The 15,351-nt window shown below is 39.3% G+C and overlaps 1 protein-coding gene across 1 annotated transcript; it reads left to right on the top strand.

Moving 5' to 3' along the window:
* Positions 1 to 8,216: 8,216 nt before the first annotated feature.
* Positions 8,217 to 11,423, top strand: LOC148827874 (uncharacterized). Its single transcript, XM_088926196.1, has 5 exons — positions 8,217 to 8,258; positions 8,581 to 8,667; positions 9,522 to 9,614; positions 10,421 to 10,789; positions 11,238 to 11,423. The coding sequence occupies exons 1-5, from the start codon at positions 8,217 to 8,219 to the stop codon at positions 11,421 to 11,423; spliced, it is 777 nt and encodes a 258-aa protein (XP_088782322.1).
* Positions 11,424 to 15,351: the final 3,928 nt, after the last annotated feature.

The following is a 15,351-nucleotide window of genomic DNA, read 5'->3' on the forward strand; positions in this document are numbered from 1 at the left end:
TAAAACAGAGAAAACATTTCAGGATCGAAGAGCAGGAGTAGTGAGAAATTAAAATAACCGAGTGATAAACTTGACTATGAGAGGAATGCGATCGCTAGGTTCGCAAGGTTTAGCTCTAATGATGGAGATTTGGTGTTCTGAACAGTTTCAAATAAAGAGGTGATTAGTGTGACTGGGAGCCTGAATGAAAGACTGAAGGTTTAATTGAAAGACGTCCTGACCCAGTCTGAATGACAGGGTGAGCGCTCGAGGGAATGTTGCTGTTGACGCGAGTCAGTCCCAGCCCAGTCTGTACGTGAAGTGTGTATACTTACTGTCCAGCGCACACTTACAGAAACTAGATTTGTTCTTTTTGATTACATTTTCAATCACCTTCAGTTTGGAGTGGGAAATATTTTTTTCCATTACACACTATATGCTACAATTCATTTAAATACTACTTTTTATTCATATATTTTTTTGCTATGCTTACATGATAAATATGTGAACAATGTGTTTTAGCTTTTACCTCTCAAGATCTTAGTACATAATTCACAGATTGAATTATAGTTGCACTTAATGATATATTCTAGAATCACAGTGCACAGGTTGTTTTTATTAATCTTTATTTTTAAATTCCATAATGTAAGAAAAATTATCCCTATCATTAGTTATCTAAGACTTACAAACAACAATTCATTTAGCTGTGAAGTATCAGTCAAATGCAGAATAAACATGGAAAAATAACTAAACCTTTCTCTCTTCAAAATGAAGGACTTCTGGGTCAAATACACATTTCTTCCAACATAATAGACACATTTCTCAAATAAAACTCCAGTCTGAACAGATCTCAAACTTTTGTTTAAGGTTGAAAAAACTACAAGATTTGCCTCAGGACTCCTGTGCTGTTACTGAAACTGGACATTGTTGTCTAAAAGCACCCAGTATGGATTCAGGTCAGAAAACTACAACACACTGCAGTACAAATACCTACCACCTGAATATGACTTCTATAACAAATAAACACAACTATATGTCTTGTCCTCAATCATGTTACAATGTTAGATCCTTCTGTAATATAATTACCATAGTATCTAAAACTACTGTAATCATTCTCAAAAATAACCATGGATCAAAAATATTCTAATACATTTACCTTCAGTACTCTTATTTGTATTAGCACATTCACCTGCAATAGTTACTAATATTATTTGTTAATCGGAAACGTGCCTTAAATATACTTTTATCTCTGATCACCTGTCTGTAATAGTTCTTTGCACTAAAATTGTCACCTTCTCTCAAAATACTCGATTTTTTAATAACATTTCCATAATGTTATTATGTTATTATTATTAATGTTACTTTAATAATACAGTAAATACAAAATGTGTCAATAGTAATAATACTGGAGTCTCAATAATACTCTAGTATTTAATAACACACTTATTAAAACTCAGTTAAAATATTAGTCTAAAAATACTCCAGTGTTTAATAACACAGTTAATTACTTTAATAAAACATATTAATTCATCAGTGTGTAAAATAAAATATCAGTCCGATCAATACAACAGTGTTTAAAAACACACTGATCTCTGTTAATACACTAGTCTGTTATTATACCTGTTAGAGAAGGCAGAATTGAGCACAATGAAATAAACAACCCCTGGTAAATATTTTGAAGACGTTGTATTATTGTTAAAACATTTGGATTCCTTTTTGTTTGCAAATGGGAAAATTTCCACAAGTCCGAGCACATGACCCAAATTACAGCCAAAATTTTGAATTTTATTATTATGGTAATAGATAAGGGATTGTCAAGTTGTACAACATTTTTAATAAGGTTGCTAAATATCTACAATATTAATAGTTATAATAATTATATGTTAGTACTTAAAAAACATTATCCTTAGTCTGTGTTGTGTGTAATAGTGTATAACTGCATATAAAGCTATTAATACAGCATTAATAGAAAATAGTTTAAAAAACATATAAGCTGAATTAATATTATGAATAATTGTTGAGGTGAAATTCTTGTTAATACTGCAAAATGTTTATTATTTTTCCTTATTTATAGCACCAGAATAAAATCAATTATAATTTTAAGGAATATCCATAAAGCTGAGTTTTAAATTAAACAGAAAAGCACTTCTGCATGCTGTGGTCACTACGGTGGGCAGTGGCTGTAATGACTGTAGAACCTCAGATGGCTGGTCCTGGGTTCCAGGATGCTGTGGTCACTATACTGGACACTGTACTAACTCTGTGGCTTCCAAGTCCTGGGACCAGTGTTTCTGTGTTAGTGGGACCTGTGGTCACTACAGTGGTCAGAGGCTGACAGGTGCTTCACATGTTGTACTGAAATGTGTGTGAGGTGTATATTCCCATTGTCTGTATGTGAATTGTTGACAATGATTTTCTAGCCTTTACCTGCCAACATCTAAACTTAACACATGATCATCAGATTAAATTATAATAAAGAACAACATTTTTCAAATATACCAGACAGGTTTAACATATAGGCACAGATACATTTATTGTGATGTTGTCCTGAGCAACTGCTCAAAAATCTAAACTTGAGTCCTGTGATTACGAATTAATTTTTAAATATTGCATTTGTATGATAACATGTAATCAAATATTTAATTTGTATTACTCATACTTATATAATTGCATTTGATAATTATTTCAGATTTCGAATGTAGTCAAAAACACAATTTACAAAAAAAACCCTGTCATTAGATAACTAACCTAAAAACACAAATTAAATTATTTAACTGTTAAATAATAGACAAATCCTGTATAAACACAAAACACAACAACCATTTTTTAATCCTTCCTGTAATGCCACAATGTATTGTAGCTGTTAAATTATTAATGTTACACCTCAGTTTCTGATGAGACCCCAGTTAATAATAATACACCTACAATACTAAGAATTTCCACAATTTTGTTAATATTTTTATTTTAAGAGCTAATTGTCCTATGACTGAAAAGGTTTTACATTTTCAAAATGTAATTGTAAGTCTTTAAAATGAATTCACACTCATAACTTCCTATCATATTGGAACACATATTCTTATAACATCTAGAGGAACTACTTGTTTTCACAGCAACTGAACATCACACAGCTTAACGATAGAAACCTGGACTGTCTGAATACACCAAAGATATAATGGCAGCATTAAAACTCCAGTCTTAATTCTCTAGCATAAACACTTTAGGTGGTGACAACACATTTACTGTATATCTATTAATACATCAGTCTGTAATAATTTAATATCAGTCTCAATAATAATTCACTATTTAAAAACACGTGTATCTCTATTAATGCACCAGTCTGTAATAAGACAATACAGAGGAGTCAGAATTGAACACAATAAAACAATAAACAACCCAGGGTATTTCTGAATCATCCTGTATAATATGATATTATTCTAGAAACATTTTTTATTGCTCACACTTTTTTTGTTTTTGAGTAAATGAATACTTTTTCACGTCACAGCATATCACTCAAATTATCACTTATATATAAAGTTTATTATTACAGTAACGAGTAAGTTAAATAACTTTTTAAAGATTTTATACACTCCATGTTTTCACAAATTATCAATAGAGGGTGATAATGGTCAGCTTTTGCTCTATCCATCTATAACATTATTATTATATAATGTTTAGAAATCTTAAGAATATTTCTAAAAAATCCAATAAAAATTAAAAGCAACTAATTATATTTAGACACAGCTAATTATATTTCCTTACTTACAGTCCAAGATAAAATACAGTTATAATATTTTTGATGAATACCCACAAAGCTGAATGTAAAATAAACATTTAAAAATTGTTCAACTCACTTATTGCTCCATTTACATCAAAACTTTACTTAATTTAATTCCAGTTGTTGTCTGTCTGTCTGGACAGGAGAAGACTGGTCACTTACTGGCTGAGCTGTGCAGCACCAGGACAGCGAGAGAGAAGATGGACAGGCAGCTCTCCATTGTCATCAGGACAGAGCACAGCTGAGACCCCTCTCTTCACCCCTGAGCCCACAGGGCAACTGAGCTACTGCTCCGCACCCCAGACCCCCAGTAACAACACAGCCCCCCGCCCCGCCAATCACACACAGCACTGCCTTTTCAGACTTACAGCAGGAACCTCTCACACAGGCGGGACGGCCAATCAGACAGGGCCCTTTCAGTCTTCTCCATATATATCAGAGCCACATCACTGTTTCCTCTCCCTGAAGACACTCCTAGCAGCGCGGAGGAGAGGAGAGACAGGAGCAGCTCTGTGTCTCACTGGAGGGAACACAGATACAGATACAGACAGCAGGGCTGCAGGTGCTGCAGGGGCAGGAAGAGATCAGATATTAAACTAAAAAAATTGTAGACAAGTATTATATTTTTAAATCAGTATCAAGATAATCAATTATGTATATATGGTCCTGTAATTCTTGCTGTCTTTATCAGGAAGTGTCTAGAACGTGGTCCTGTCTTGCTGTCTGTGTCAGGCAGTGTCTAGTGACTGGTGTCCTGAATATGGTCCTGTCTTGCTGTCGGTGTCAGGCAGTGTCCAATGACTGGTGTCCTACAGTGAGCCACAGAGTTGTTGTGTCTCCAGACAGTAATGTCTTCTGGTCCTCTTCAAGGGCAGTGTGAGAAGAGCCTGTGCTCAAGGTGGCAGTGAGGTCATTCAGGTCAGCACAGGAATACTGAGACAAGGTGGACTGAATAAGAACTGGCTGTCCGGTGACTGTGATCAATAATTTAAATGAAAAAGAAAGAAAAGCTCAGCAGTGATTGTCCCCTATGTACTGAGCCTGTTGGACAGCAGCTCTTCTAGTTGACTCCCTCAGACCCTGAGCCTGTCTCTGTGCAGCTACAATCCAAACAGATGTTCCAGCCCCTCCAGTTGTGACCCCAGTGTCTCTCTGTGTGGAGCCGACTGCATGACTGAGACTCTCTAACAGCACAGTGAAGCTGAACTGATACTGATACACTGATACACCACCAGTCTGAACAGTGTGAGGGCACAGCTCACATCCTCTTCCTTATTATTATTATAGGTAGTAGTAGCAGCAGTAGGAGCAGCAGTAAAATATTAGTAGTAGCAGTAGTATCAGTGGCAGCAGTTGTGGTAGCAGTAGTAGTATTAGCAGTTATGCTGTATTAAAACTCTCCTGTTCAATATAGCAGAGTTCTTGTGTTACAGCTTCACCATAATAGCTGCAGCAGCAGGAGCCACAGAGCAGGAGTCAGTTTCAAATTTGAAAAAGCAACACAATTATGAAAAAAAAAGCTCAGTCTTTGTTAATACAGTGGTGATTTAAGGCAGAGCTTCACTGGAGCTACAGGTCAGGCTCTGCAGTGAGTCTGTGGTTTTTGCTCCTCCGAGCTCTTCCAGCACAGGAAACCAGGCTATACTGTGAGGCTGTGGGTGTCAGTGTGATGAGGCATCTGAGAGCTGAGCTGTACAGGGAGACACACAGGGAGCCCAATATTCAGAGCTCTAGTGCTGCACAGGGAGACACAGGAGAGTCCAGTGTTCAGAGCTCTACAGGGTCTCTCAGGGCTGAACAGGAGGGCTGTTCCTGTCAGAATGGAGGCTGACTCTCAGAGCTCCAGTGTCAGTATGAGCAGAAGCCCTCAGACCTGACTGCTGCCAGAGCCTCTGAGCCTGAGTGGCCATGAGCACTGAGCTCCTCAGCAGCTGAGAAAAGCCTCCTGTCTCCTGTGCTCACAGTGTGGTTGAACACCTGCACTGTCTTCCTGCTCCTTCTCCTCTCTCTCCCCCCCGTCTCTCTCGCAGTGTGTGCTCTTATCTGTCCATCTCTCTCTCTCCTCTCTGCTTACTCTGACAGTCTGTGCAGAGTATCTGAAGGGGATGGAACATTGCTTGGCAAAGGAAAAGACTTCTCAGAGGCAGAATAAAACAAAAATATTTTTCTCCTCTCAGTCAGATTCACAGCTCAGACACACAGAGCTCTGGGTCCCTCAGTACTTTACCCAAATTCCTACCTCCTGAACAGACAGAAGCTCATCTCCATCCTTCTCTTTATCCTGACAATTCAGAACCAGAGGACATTCAGACAATCAGTGCTGCTACATGAACAATATCAGACAGAACAGCCTGGACTCAGGTCACATCTCCCCTTTTTCTCCTTCCTCACAGCCTCTTAGAGACAGAGCAGAGCTCCTGGTTCTCCTCTCTGTGAACTGGGCTCAGGGGTCATTGATCTGGCAGCTGTGGGCTCTGTTCCAGGTCAGAAGCAAGAAGTTTCTGTTAACCCTTTCCAGGACCTCCAGCCCCTCAGTATTACTTCCCTGATTCATTCTCTTTACTGTAAGTCACTCCTCCAACCCTCTGTCAGAAGTGTTTTACTGACAATTGAGCAATATGTGATTATCTTTTATTATTATTTTTACTGATTTAATGAACAGCAGTATTGCCACTGTTATAAGTGTATTATGATTATCAGCAGCAGCAGACTGATGGTCGAGTCTACAATAGTGACCAGTTGACCAGTCTGTAGCTCTGAGCAGTGGGACACAGATCACACAGAAGACCTGTCTGTGTGTGATTCCACACCAGCCCTGGGATACAGCGTCTCCCACACGTCTCTCACGGAGTCTTATAAATATACAGTTAAACAGAGTCTGATAACAGTTATACAGTTAATTAAATCATCAAACCGGCTGAGGAACTGAGAGCTCGAGTGGAAATAAAACCAGGAGATTTACTTAAACTTCCAGGATCAGGAGTCTAATCCTCCTGGCTTCTATTCTGTGGAGATTCGTGTTAAACGCTTAAACGCGCTTATTACAGGGACTTGTGCTCTTTGTCTTTTACAGGAGTATAACGCGTTAGTCTGTAGTAAACTATGTTTTTCTGTTTAATCAATTTGATTCTTCGGTTTGTCACTGTCCTTCTCCAGCTGTTATGAATCGCCTCTCTTCACAGCCTGGTGTTTTTTCTTTTGGAGATGTTACAGTATATCTGTAAGAAAAGCCCCCCGGGCTCCGGACAGCGGAGACGCGCTCTGCTCTGTCAGGAAGAGCGCTGTGACGTCACAGACACCAGCCAGAGCGCCGGGATCAGAGAGCGAGACTGAGGGAGGAGCGCTGAGAGCACGGAGGAGAGATATTGATCACTTATCTATCGACAACCAATTAATTCAACTAAAAAACCTTAGAATCATCGATTAACTTCACCGATTGGTGAGTACTGATTCTTTTCTTTCTTTAAATTCTTTAAATATCTATAAAACAGTCAATACAGCCTGTATCGATCAAATACCATAGTGCGTTAGTGTTCATAATGTTCAATCCCAAATTAAAGAATGATTATTCAAATGATTGTTTAGAAATTGTATTCTAGAGCTTGAAAATTATATTCCAAGTTGATAAATTTGTGTAGGTAACAGTTTAAATGCATTTTTCCACTGTTTACAAATTATAAGTATGGTAACCACGGCGACACGTGCCACTTCACTGTGCCCAGCTAGGTGTCTCGCCTTCGTCACAAAGAGTGGTTTGACGTCACGGACTAATACTAATGCGAGGGTATTTATATTTAATACTAGTGAGAGTACAATCGGTAGCTTTAATATTAATGCTAGTGTTCATGTCAGTATTAATAGTGATTGCGCTTCTGATAGTTTTGATGCTAGTATTCATGTTAATATTAGTTATATTTATAGAGTTACTGTTAGAGTATTTACACTAGTAGTCATGTTAGTTTTAGTGATAGCATTACTGCTATTATTAGAATTAGTAGTGTATTAGAAGTTTGTGTCAGTGATAATGATAGTGTAATTCTTAGTGATAGTGTTACTGTTTTAATGTTAGTGGCATTTGTGTTAGTGTTAGTTATACTGTATTTGTAGTTATGAGTGTGTGTGTTTTTGTCTGTGTGTGTGTGTTGGTATGTGTCTATAAGTATTTGTAGTCTGTGTGTGTCTGTGAATGTGTGCGAGTGTGTGTGTGTCTGATTGTGTGTATAAATGTATGTCGTGTCTGTGAGTGTGTGTTGTGTCTGTGAATGTGTGTCTGTGAGTGTGTGTAATGTCTGTGTGTGAATATGTGTGGGTGAGTGTCATGCAGTGTGTGATAATGTGTGTGATTGTGTGGGTGTATATCTGTCAGTGTGTGTGAGTGTGTGTGTAGGTGGGCTTGGGCTCCACTCGTGTGTCTGACAGAAGTGACCCATCAACAGGTGTTGAGGTCCAGAGTCGCCTGAGAATGGAACCACTTTCTAGATTCCAGACCAACGTCCAGAGAGCTGTGAGTGCTCTGTTTTTATCACTATTACTAGTAATGACAGCAGTAGTAGTATTAATATCAGAATTAGTATTAGAATTTGTAGTCATGGTCATAGTAGTAGCAGCAGAAGTAACAGCAGTGGTAGTTGGATTATCCAAGCACTTACTCCAGGAACTACAGTATTACACATTTATACTCTATTTTCCAGGCATGTTTTGTAAAGTGCTTTGATGTTCTGGATTAAAAGGCAAAATATAAGAAAAAAATTGATTGATTGATTGATTGACTATGAGAGTGAAGTCTGGTTGAACTTGTTTGTCTAACTGAACTGTCCTGTCCACAGATGTCAACAGAGGTGAACAGAGAAGATGTCCAAACCCACCAGAGACTGGAGACAAGTTTGAGAGTCAGGCCCCAGACCCAGAGAGCTGTGAGTCCACTACTGGTCTTCTTCATATTGTGATTCTTCCTCTTCTTCCTCCTACTGAAATTAAAGCTCATTGCAGTAGCAGGGCTCTGTTGTCTTCTCTTGAGGAGGAGAAAGACTCTACCTGACAGTGTGTGCATCTGCGTGTGTGTTAGTGTGTGGGAGTGTGTGTCTGTGGGTGTGTGTGCTTGTGAGTCTAGTCCAGCCCGTGTCTGTAACAGAACTGTGTCTGACTTCCTCATATCAGGAAGGAGGTAACAGGATACTCAGCCAACACAGGTTGTGGAGCCAGACCCAAGACCCCAAGAACAGCGAGTCTGCATTATTATTAGTAGTAGTAGTAGTAGTAGTGAGAGGGTGAATGTGTGTGAGGTTGTGTGTGAGAGAGGGTGAGCATGTCTCAAACTCCATTCCTAGAGGGTCTGGTGCATCATCTGGTTTCCTGCCCAGAGGTCTTTATCCTTTATCCAGACCTTAAATATCCAACTGTGCCTTGAATATTTTGAGTCTTCAACAGTGAGAGACATCAAATATATTATTAAACACATTATTTCCACATCTTCTTATGAAAATAATTAGATTAATTGTTTAATTGGCTAGCCCCATTTGGAAAGAAAACCTGGAGATGCACCTGGCTCTCCAGGGATTGTGATTGGGCTTGAGACCCCTGGTCTAGCAGAACTGGCCCCTCAACAGGTCTCGACAGGGATGTTAGGGATCATGAAGCTGGATAGCTGAGGGCTGGACACTGCTTCTGGATCGAGGACGACAGGCCACTGTCATGTAGGGTCATCTTGGCCTATGATGATGATGTGTGTTTGTGTGACTGGCTGGTAACTCTATTTTCTCCTCCCCAGCACCACCTGGAGAAACTCGCTCAAGTCGAGAGAGGAATGGCCGAGCAGAGAGAAGGGTGTCACACCGAGACCTGGGGCAGATCCCACAGGAACGTGAGTAGTGGCTTCAACAACATGGTTGGATAGCTTGTTCCACACCCCCACCCTCCTCTATGTAAAGAATACTGTATTAATACTGTTAGTCTAAGAATAAACCTGTACTGAGACACAAACTTGGTTAGCTTCTGCTGGTGAGACTAAAGCAGTCAACTTGCTGACAGGTCTCGACAGAGGTGGACGTGACCCTGAAAGGCCGGAGAGGGGCAACCGATACTGAGGCTCTGAGCAAAGATTCGTCCAGTGTAAGACAACCAATGTGTTCTGCTCAGGATGATGATGGTGATGCAGATGGTAGTGTAGATAATGAAGGTGGTTATTATGATGATGTTGATGGAAAGGTGTTGATGATGATGATGGTGGACATGATGATTGTCATGATGAAGAAGGATATGGTGATGAAGATGGTGGAGGTCATTTATTAGAAACGTGATGAAGATGATGGTGACGAAGATAGTGGAGATTATAATGGTGGAGGTGTTGATGATGGTGACACAGTCATGCCTGTGTGTGGCTGTGTGTGACAGGGAAGGTGGGGTTGGATCAGGTCTGCCGCTGTCATCTGATAGGACTGTCAGATGAAGAGGGAGCAGACTCCCCCTGCGTCTCACCCCAGGCAGCCGAGAGCTGCAAGTCTGTGAGCCTGATATGTCTGTGACGTCTGTCGAAAGTTTGGTTTCAGCTGCAATGATGGTGACTGTGATTGCTGGGAGACCAGGGGCAGGGCTTGGTCCTCCTGGAGAAGACCCTCTCGGTTTTCTCTCTGTCCTCCTCATGCCCTCTCTGTGCCCCTGTCCCCTCAGGCCAGCCAGCCAATCACCAGGCAGGAGACCGAGACCCAGCTGTGGCACTACCCTAAGGGCCCGGAGAGGGATCTGCAGAAGGACAGGGCATGGACCTCCTCCTTGGCAGCCCACATACCCCATTGCTCGTCCCCTCACACACCCCCTCACCCACCCCCTGGTACACCCGCTCACCCGGGCCTGACCCCAGCGGCCCTGTGGTGGCTCAGGGAGGGCCTGCAGGTCGAGCTGGAGTGGCTGCTCCAGGAGGAGGAGATACGGGTACGGACCTGGGCTCAGAACATGATATCATCTATCCAGCCGGACTGCCTGGAGCTGTACAATGATGTCCTGCCTGACTTTGAATCAGAGGGTGCATACGCGGGATTGGTAAGTCCCTTAAACCCCTCCCCCTTGCTTGAATCACACTGAGGTATGGAGGGGCTGGGGCTGGGACTCACCTCTCCAAGACACCTGCGTCATCCCACTCCCATTTCACCTCAACATGGTTCTGAGAAAATCTCCCGTCCCCAAGGGGAGAGAGACAGGAGCCGGGCTGGGCCTCCAGCCCTCTGTTTATTCAAGATTATTGCCTCAGGAGGTGGGTGAGGTGGAAGACACACTGTCTACAGATCACCACTAGGGACAGCGTAAAGCAGGGGGTGAGACTCTTGATCATGGATAAGGATAACAGTGGGATGACTCCCCCTCTCTTGACTCACTGCCTACTGATGATGTTATGTCACTCCAGCTCCTCCTCATGGTGGTGTCTGCAGTCAGGCAATTTGGAGAATCGTTGAGGGATGATGATGAATATTCACCTTTCTTGTTCTCCCAGGGCACAGGAATCATGAAGCAGGACAGCTATGAGGAGGTGAAAGAGGTGCTGAAATCCTACTTCGAAAATACAATGGCCAGGTGTGACTTATCTGAGGTGGACAAGTGCTTCCCCCAGGCTGCAGCCGAGCTTGACCTTATCCTGCAGAAGTACCTGGGAGATGTTGTGGCCGAGGTCTGTGAATAGCAGGTTTATTTTGATAAAAGACATTTCTCATCCCCTTCTATTGTTGGTGTCTATTTCATGTAAAGGATTTGACTTGAAAATGAAACATTTAATTGACTTACATGGAGTCTTCTTTAAGATGTGTATCGGATAGCTCTCCACTGTCACTTTACTGGACTTTTGAAGTAACCAATCTACAATGAAAATATATACTGCACATCTTAAGGAAAATGAAGAGAAATCCGTGTGCTGATTGTCACCAAAAATGTCACAAATTTTTGTCGCCAAACTGTTTAAGATGTCCAACGACCTCTTCCTATTTTGCAGTGATTACAATTCTTTCAGTTTCCTCTCTTGTATTTTCCTTACTGTTTCACTGTCCTCTTCCCCCATGTGGAGATGGATCCACAGACGAAACCCTGTTTCACCATTTGTTTGTTCACAGTCTTTGGACTGACTTACGACTTGCGAAGCCCCAGTGGCACAATCAGTCAGCATGCACAGCAGAGTCATGGCGATGTTGTGTGTTCACGCCTCACCTGGAGCAATGGCACTTACAGATCCAGCCATTCAAAATGTGTGGAGTACGTGGCGGTAAAACGCGGTGGGCATGGCGAATCAGACCACATTTGAATTGAAATATGATAATAGTATCTGGAAGCACCTTGTAAAATCACCAGGTGGAGCTAATAAAGCTTAACCTCTCATGTACAGCATTTGAGCTGTCACCAGAAAATGCCTGGTCTTTGAATCCCGGTCACTGCTGAGGGACAGTCTTTTTACAATTAAGAATTTAAGTCGCATACTCTTTAGATTTTTAATCATTTGAAACTGTGTATTACAGAATGTCAATCCTTAAACATTAAAAAGTAGGTATATTTTATAAAAACAAGATTTCTCATGTGGACAAAAGTACACAACCTTCCACCTTCATCATAAATATTTTAATTATGCAGAAATATTTTATGCAAAGTCAATTACAATTGCCAGTAATCGGAGAACAGCCTATCAACCAGATGGGCAAACGATTTTTAAATTTTTTTAAAAATTTTAAAAAAAATTAGATACAATGACATGTCCATGCCTAACATTGCATGACTTTAAAAGCTGTTAAAAACGGTTTATTTAAAAAACACTTTTTATACACAAAAAACAGGTGATTTTTCATCCTCGTGATCAGCTTAGAATCTTTGTGTTTGCTGTAAGATTTTTACTTTTTAATTAAAGTTTAAAATACTTTAATTTCATAAACGTAACATACGTTTCATACAGGAAAAAATCACATTCTCTTCTCTTCCTGATATGTAGGACAGATCAGCTGGTCTTTTTTTCCCAGTCAGAGACGGGGGAAAGCAGCACAGCCTGAGCTTTCGCAGTGCAAATGGCACCAATCGCGTCTGCATTTAACACTTAGTTTTTAAAATTAAACAACTCGCAAACGCATGTTTAATTAAATGTCTTTATTGATTCACAATCTGACAAATGCAACATAAATCGTTATCTTTGTCTTCTAAGTTTGTTAATTAACTTTAAGCATAGCTTTCTCATCCTTTAGATTTATTTTTCATACCATCGTTAAACAAAGTAAGAGCCTATTGTACTTCCAAATGGCGTCACACGTGGAAAGATTAGATTGTAAATTGTTTTTGTGACATAACAATCAGAAATAAAATAGTCTGTGATATTTGTGTAGATGAAATGTTTCTAAAATTTATTTTTTTTAATTAAAAATGATTAAAATGTATAATCTTTCCATGTGTAATGTCATTAGAAAGTACAATAAGCCCCTGCTTTGTTTAACGATCGTTTCAAATATATAACTAACTGGTGAGAAAGTTATGTTTAATGATAATTAAAAGATTTCAATTTAAAATAAATTATTTACATTCCATTATTAAGTTTTAAAGGCAGGCGCACTCAGTACCATAAACACTGCGCTGCAGAATGGTGTCCTTTCGGCACCCTCCTTTTCTCTGACTGAGCTCAGTGGGTGCTATATTTTCTCAATCTCCTGCTAATTCATTTCACACCACAGGAAAACGGCAGAATGTGATTGTTCTGTATCTGTACAAAATGCGTGTTGCGTTTACAAAATTAAAGTGTTTAAAATGTTTTATTAAAAAGTTAAAAAAAATGTACAAATTACACAAAGTTTCTAATCTGATCACACGGAAGAAAATCATCCATTTTTAATATTTTTAACTAAACCCGTTTTTATGGGTTTTAAAATGCAGTGTCTATTTTAAACACACACTTTATTGTTTCCTATTTTTGATTTTCTTTAAAATGAAAAGAATCGGTTGTCCATTGTGCCACACAATATTATGTTACATTTTTATATTTTTGATAGACTTCAGAAGGCTTCAACTGATGCATAAAAAATATAGCATAATGCCTTCTAGCGTTATCACTTGCATCTGGGATCCGCTTTATTCAGACTAAGGTTTCTACAACTGCAACCAGGTACTTGATATTGTTTAAATTAATGCTGTGAAATTTTTCACAAATCGCGATCTTTAAACCTGTACTGTAGGTTGCAGGCTCTGTGTCATTTGTTCACAAAGTTATCGACATCTGAAACATTGTGTCTCAAAACTAGATATTTTAATAAGTGAAGCTTATGAAAACCGAAGAAAAAGAATACTGAAAAACATACAAGAAGCTTGAAATTATTATTTTTAAATTAATACTGTTAATAATGACCAGACACATTATTTTAGTTTCAGTGGTATTTTTAATACCGCTTTGTTATTCTCGATTCTAATTACAATATATACAACTTTGTTTTAAGGCTTGCGGCATCTGTTAAACTGCCCAACTGAATAAAGTGTTTTGAATAAAATAAGTTGAACAGTTGACAGTATTCCCGTTTGCTAATTCATGTTTTTTATTTTATTATTAATATAACTTAACACTGAATATGTTATAATAAATATATATATATAAAACATGTTAATATAGTGTATGTAATACTTACTATTTTATTTTTTTAAAGTATGTTAGAAGAAAAACTTGTGCCGTAAGCAGGTATTGAACCTGGATTGTCAAGGGCTGCTCAAAAACACAGCTGAGACGAACCCGTTAGCCTGGATCATGGTCACCGGTGACCACGCCTGTCTCCCCAGATGACACTTTTTTTTAAGATAAATGCAAGATAAACAACGTTTTTTTCAAACCGCTCCACAAATTTTCTCACATGCACGTATTCTCCAATATCATCACAACAAAACGATAAAGTTTGTTTCCACAGATATGACACTATTATGCAATAAACCAATAAATTAATGAACTAGCAGAATCCCAATAAAAACACACGGCCACCCGGCCAGCACAGCATGTCAATATCATACATTTTTACCAACAAAACCGCAAAAGCAAGAACCAGCAAATATATATATATATCCCATGTTTTTACCTTATTCTGGAGCATGATATATATCCAAAATAACCCAGACTAGTTTATCTCAAGAGCTAGAGACTAGTAAACGTTACTGATTACGTAGTAAATGTTTGAAGAACGAGCGCCAGAAATAAGGCGATTTGATTGGTAAAAAGCGCTGTCATTCATTGTATTTTCAGCCATTCAGAGCCCTTAGGGGGTAAGACTTCCTCTAGAAGTCTCGAGCTGCATTCCGCCTGCCTTTTAGCTGTCAATCATTGACTCAGAAGGGGTAATCAATCAGTTTTTTATCAGTTTCTTATCAGTGCTCCTTTTTTTCACACCAGAAGACAACTCTGAGGTTTTTTTTTCATTGCATTACAGCAGATAAAGGCTCTCTAGCAGTGTCTAAAGGTTTTTATAGCAATTGCAATGGTTTTTATTCTTATTATTTTCAATATTTTTATGATTTTTTATTATAGGCGTGAAAATTCATTCCAGGTCCAGTCTTCACAAAACATGATGTAGAATTTTTTCTAATTAATCAATTTGTCCCAGATTTTTATCCAA

Source organism: Atractosteus spatula, chromosome 10, assembly GCF_055471065.1.
Source record: "Atractosteus spatula isolate fAtrSpa1 chromosome 10, fAtrSpa1.hap1, whole genome shotgun sequence".
Lineage (NCBI taxonomy): Eukaryota > Metazoa > Chordata > Actinopteri > Semionotiformes > Lepisosteidae > Atractosteus > Atractosteus spatula.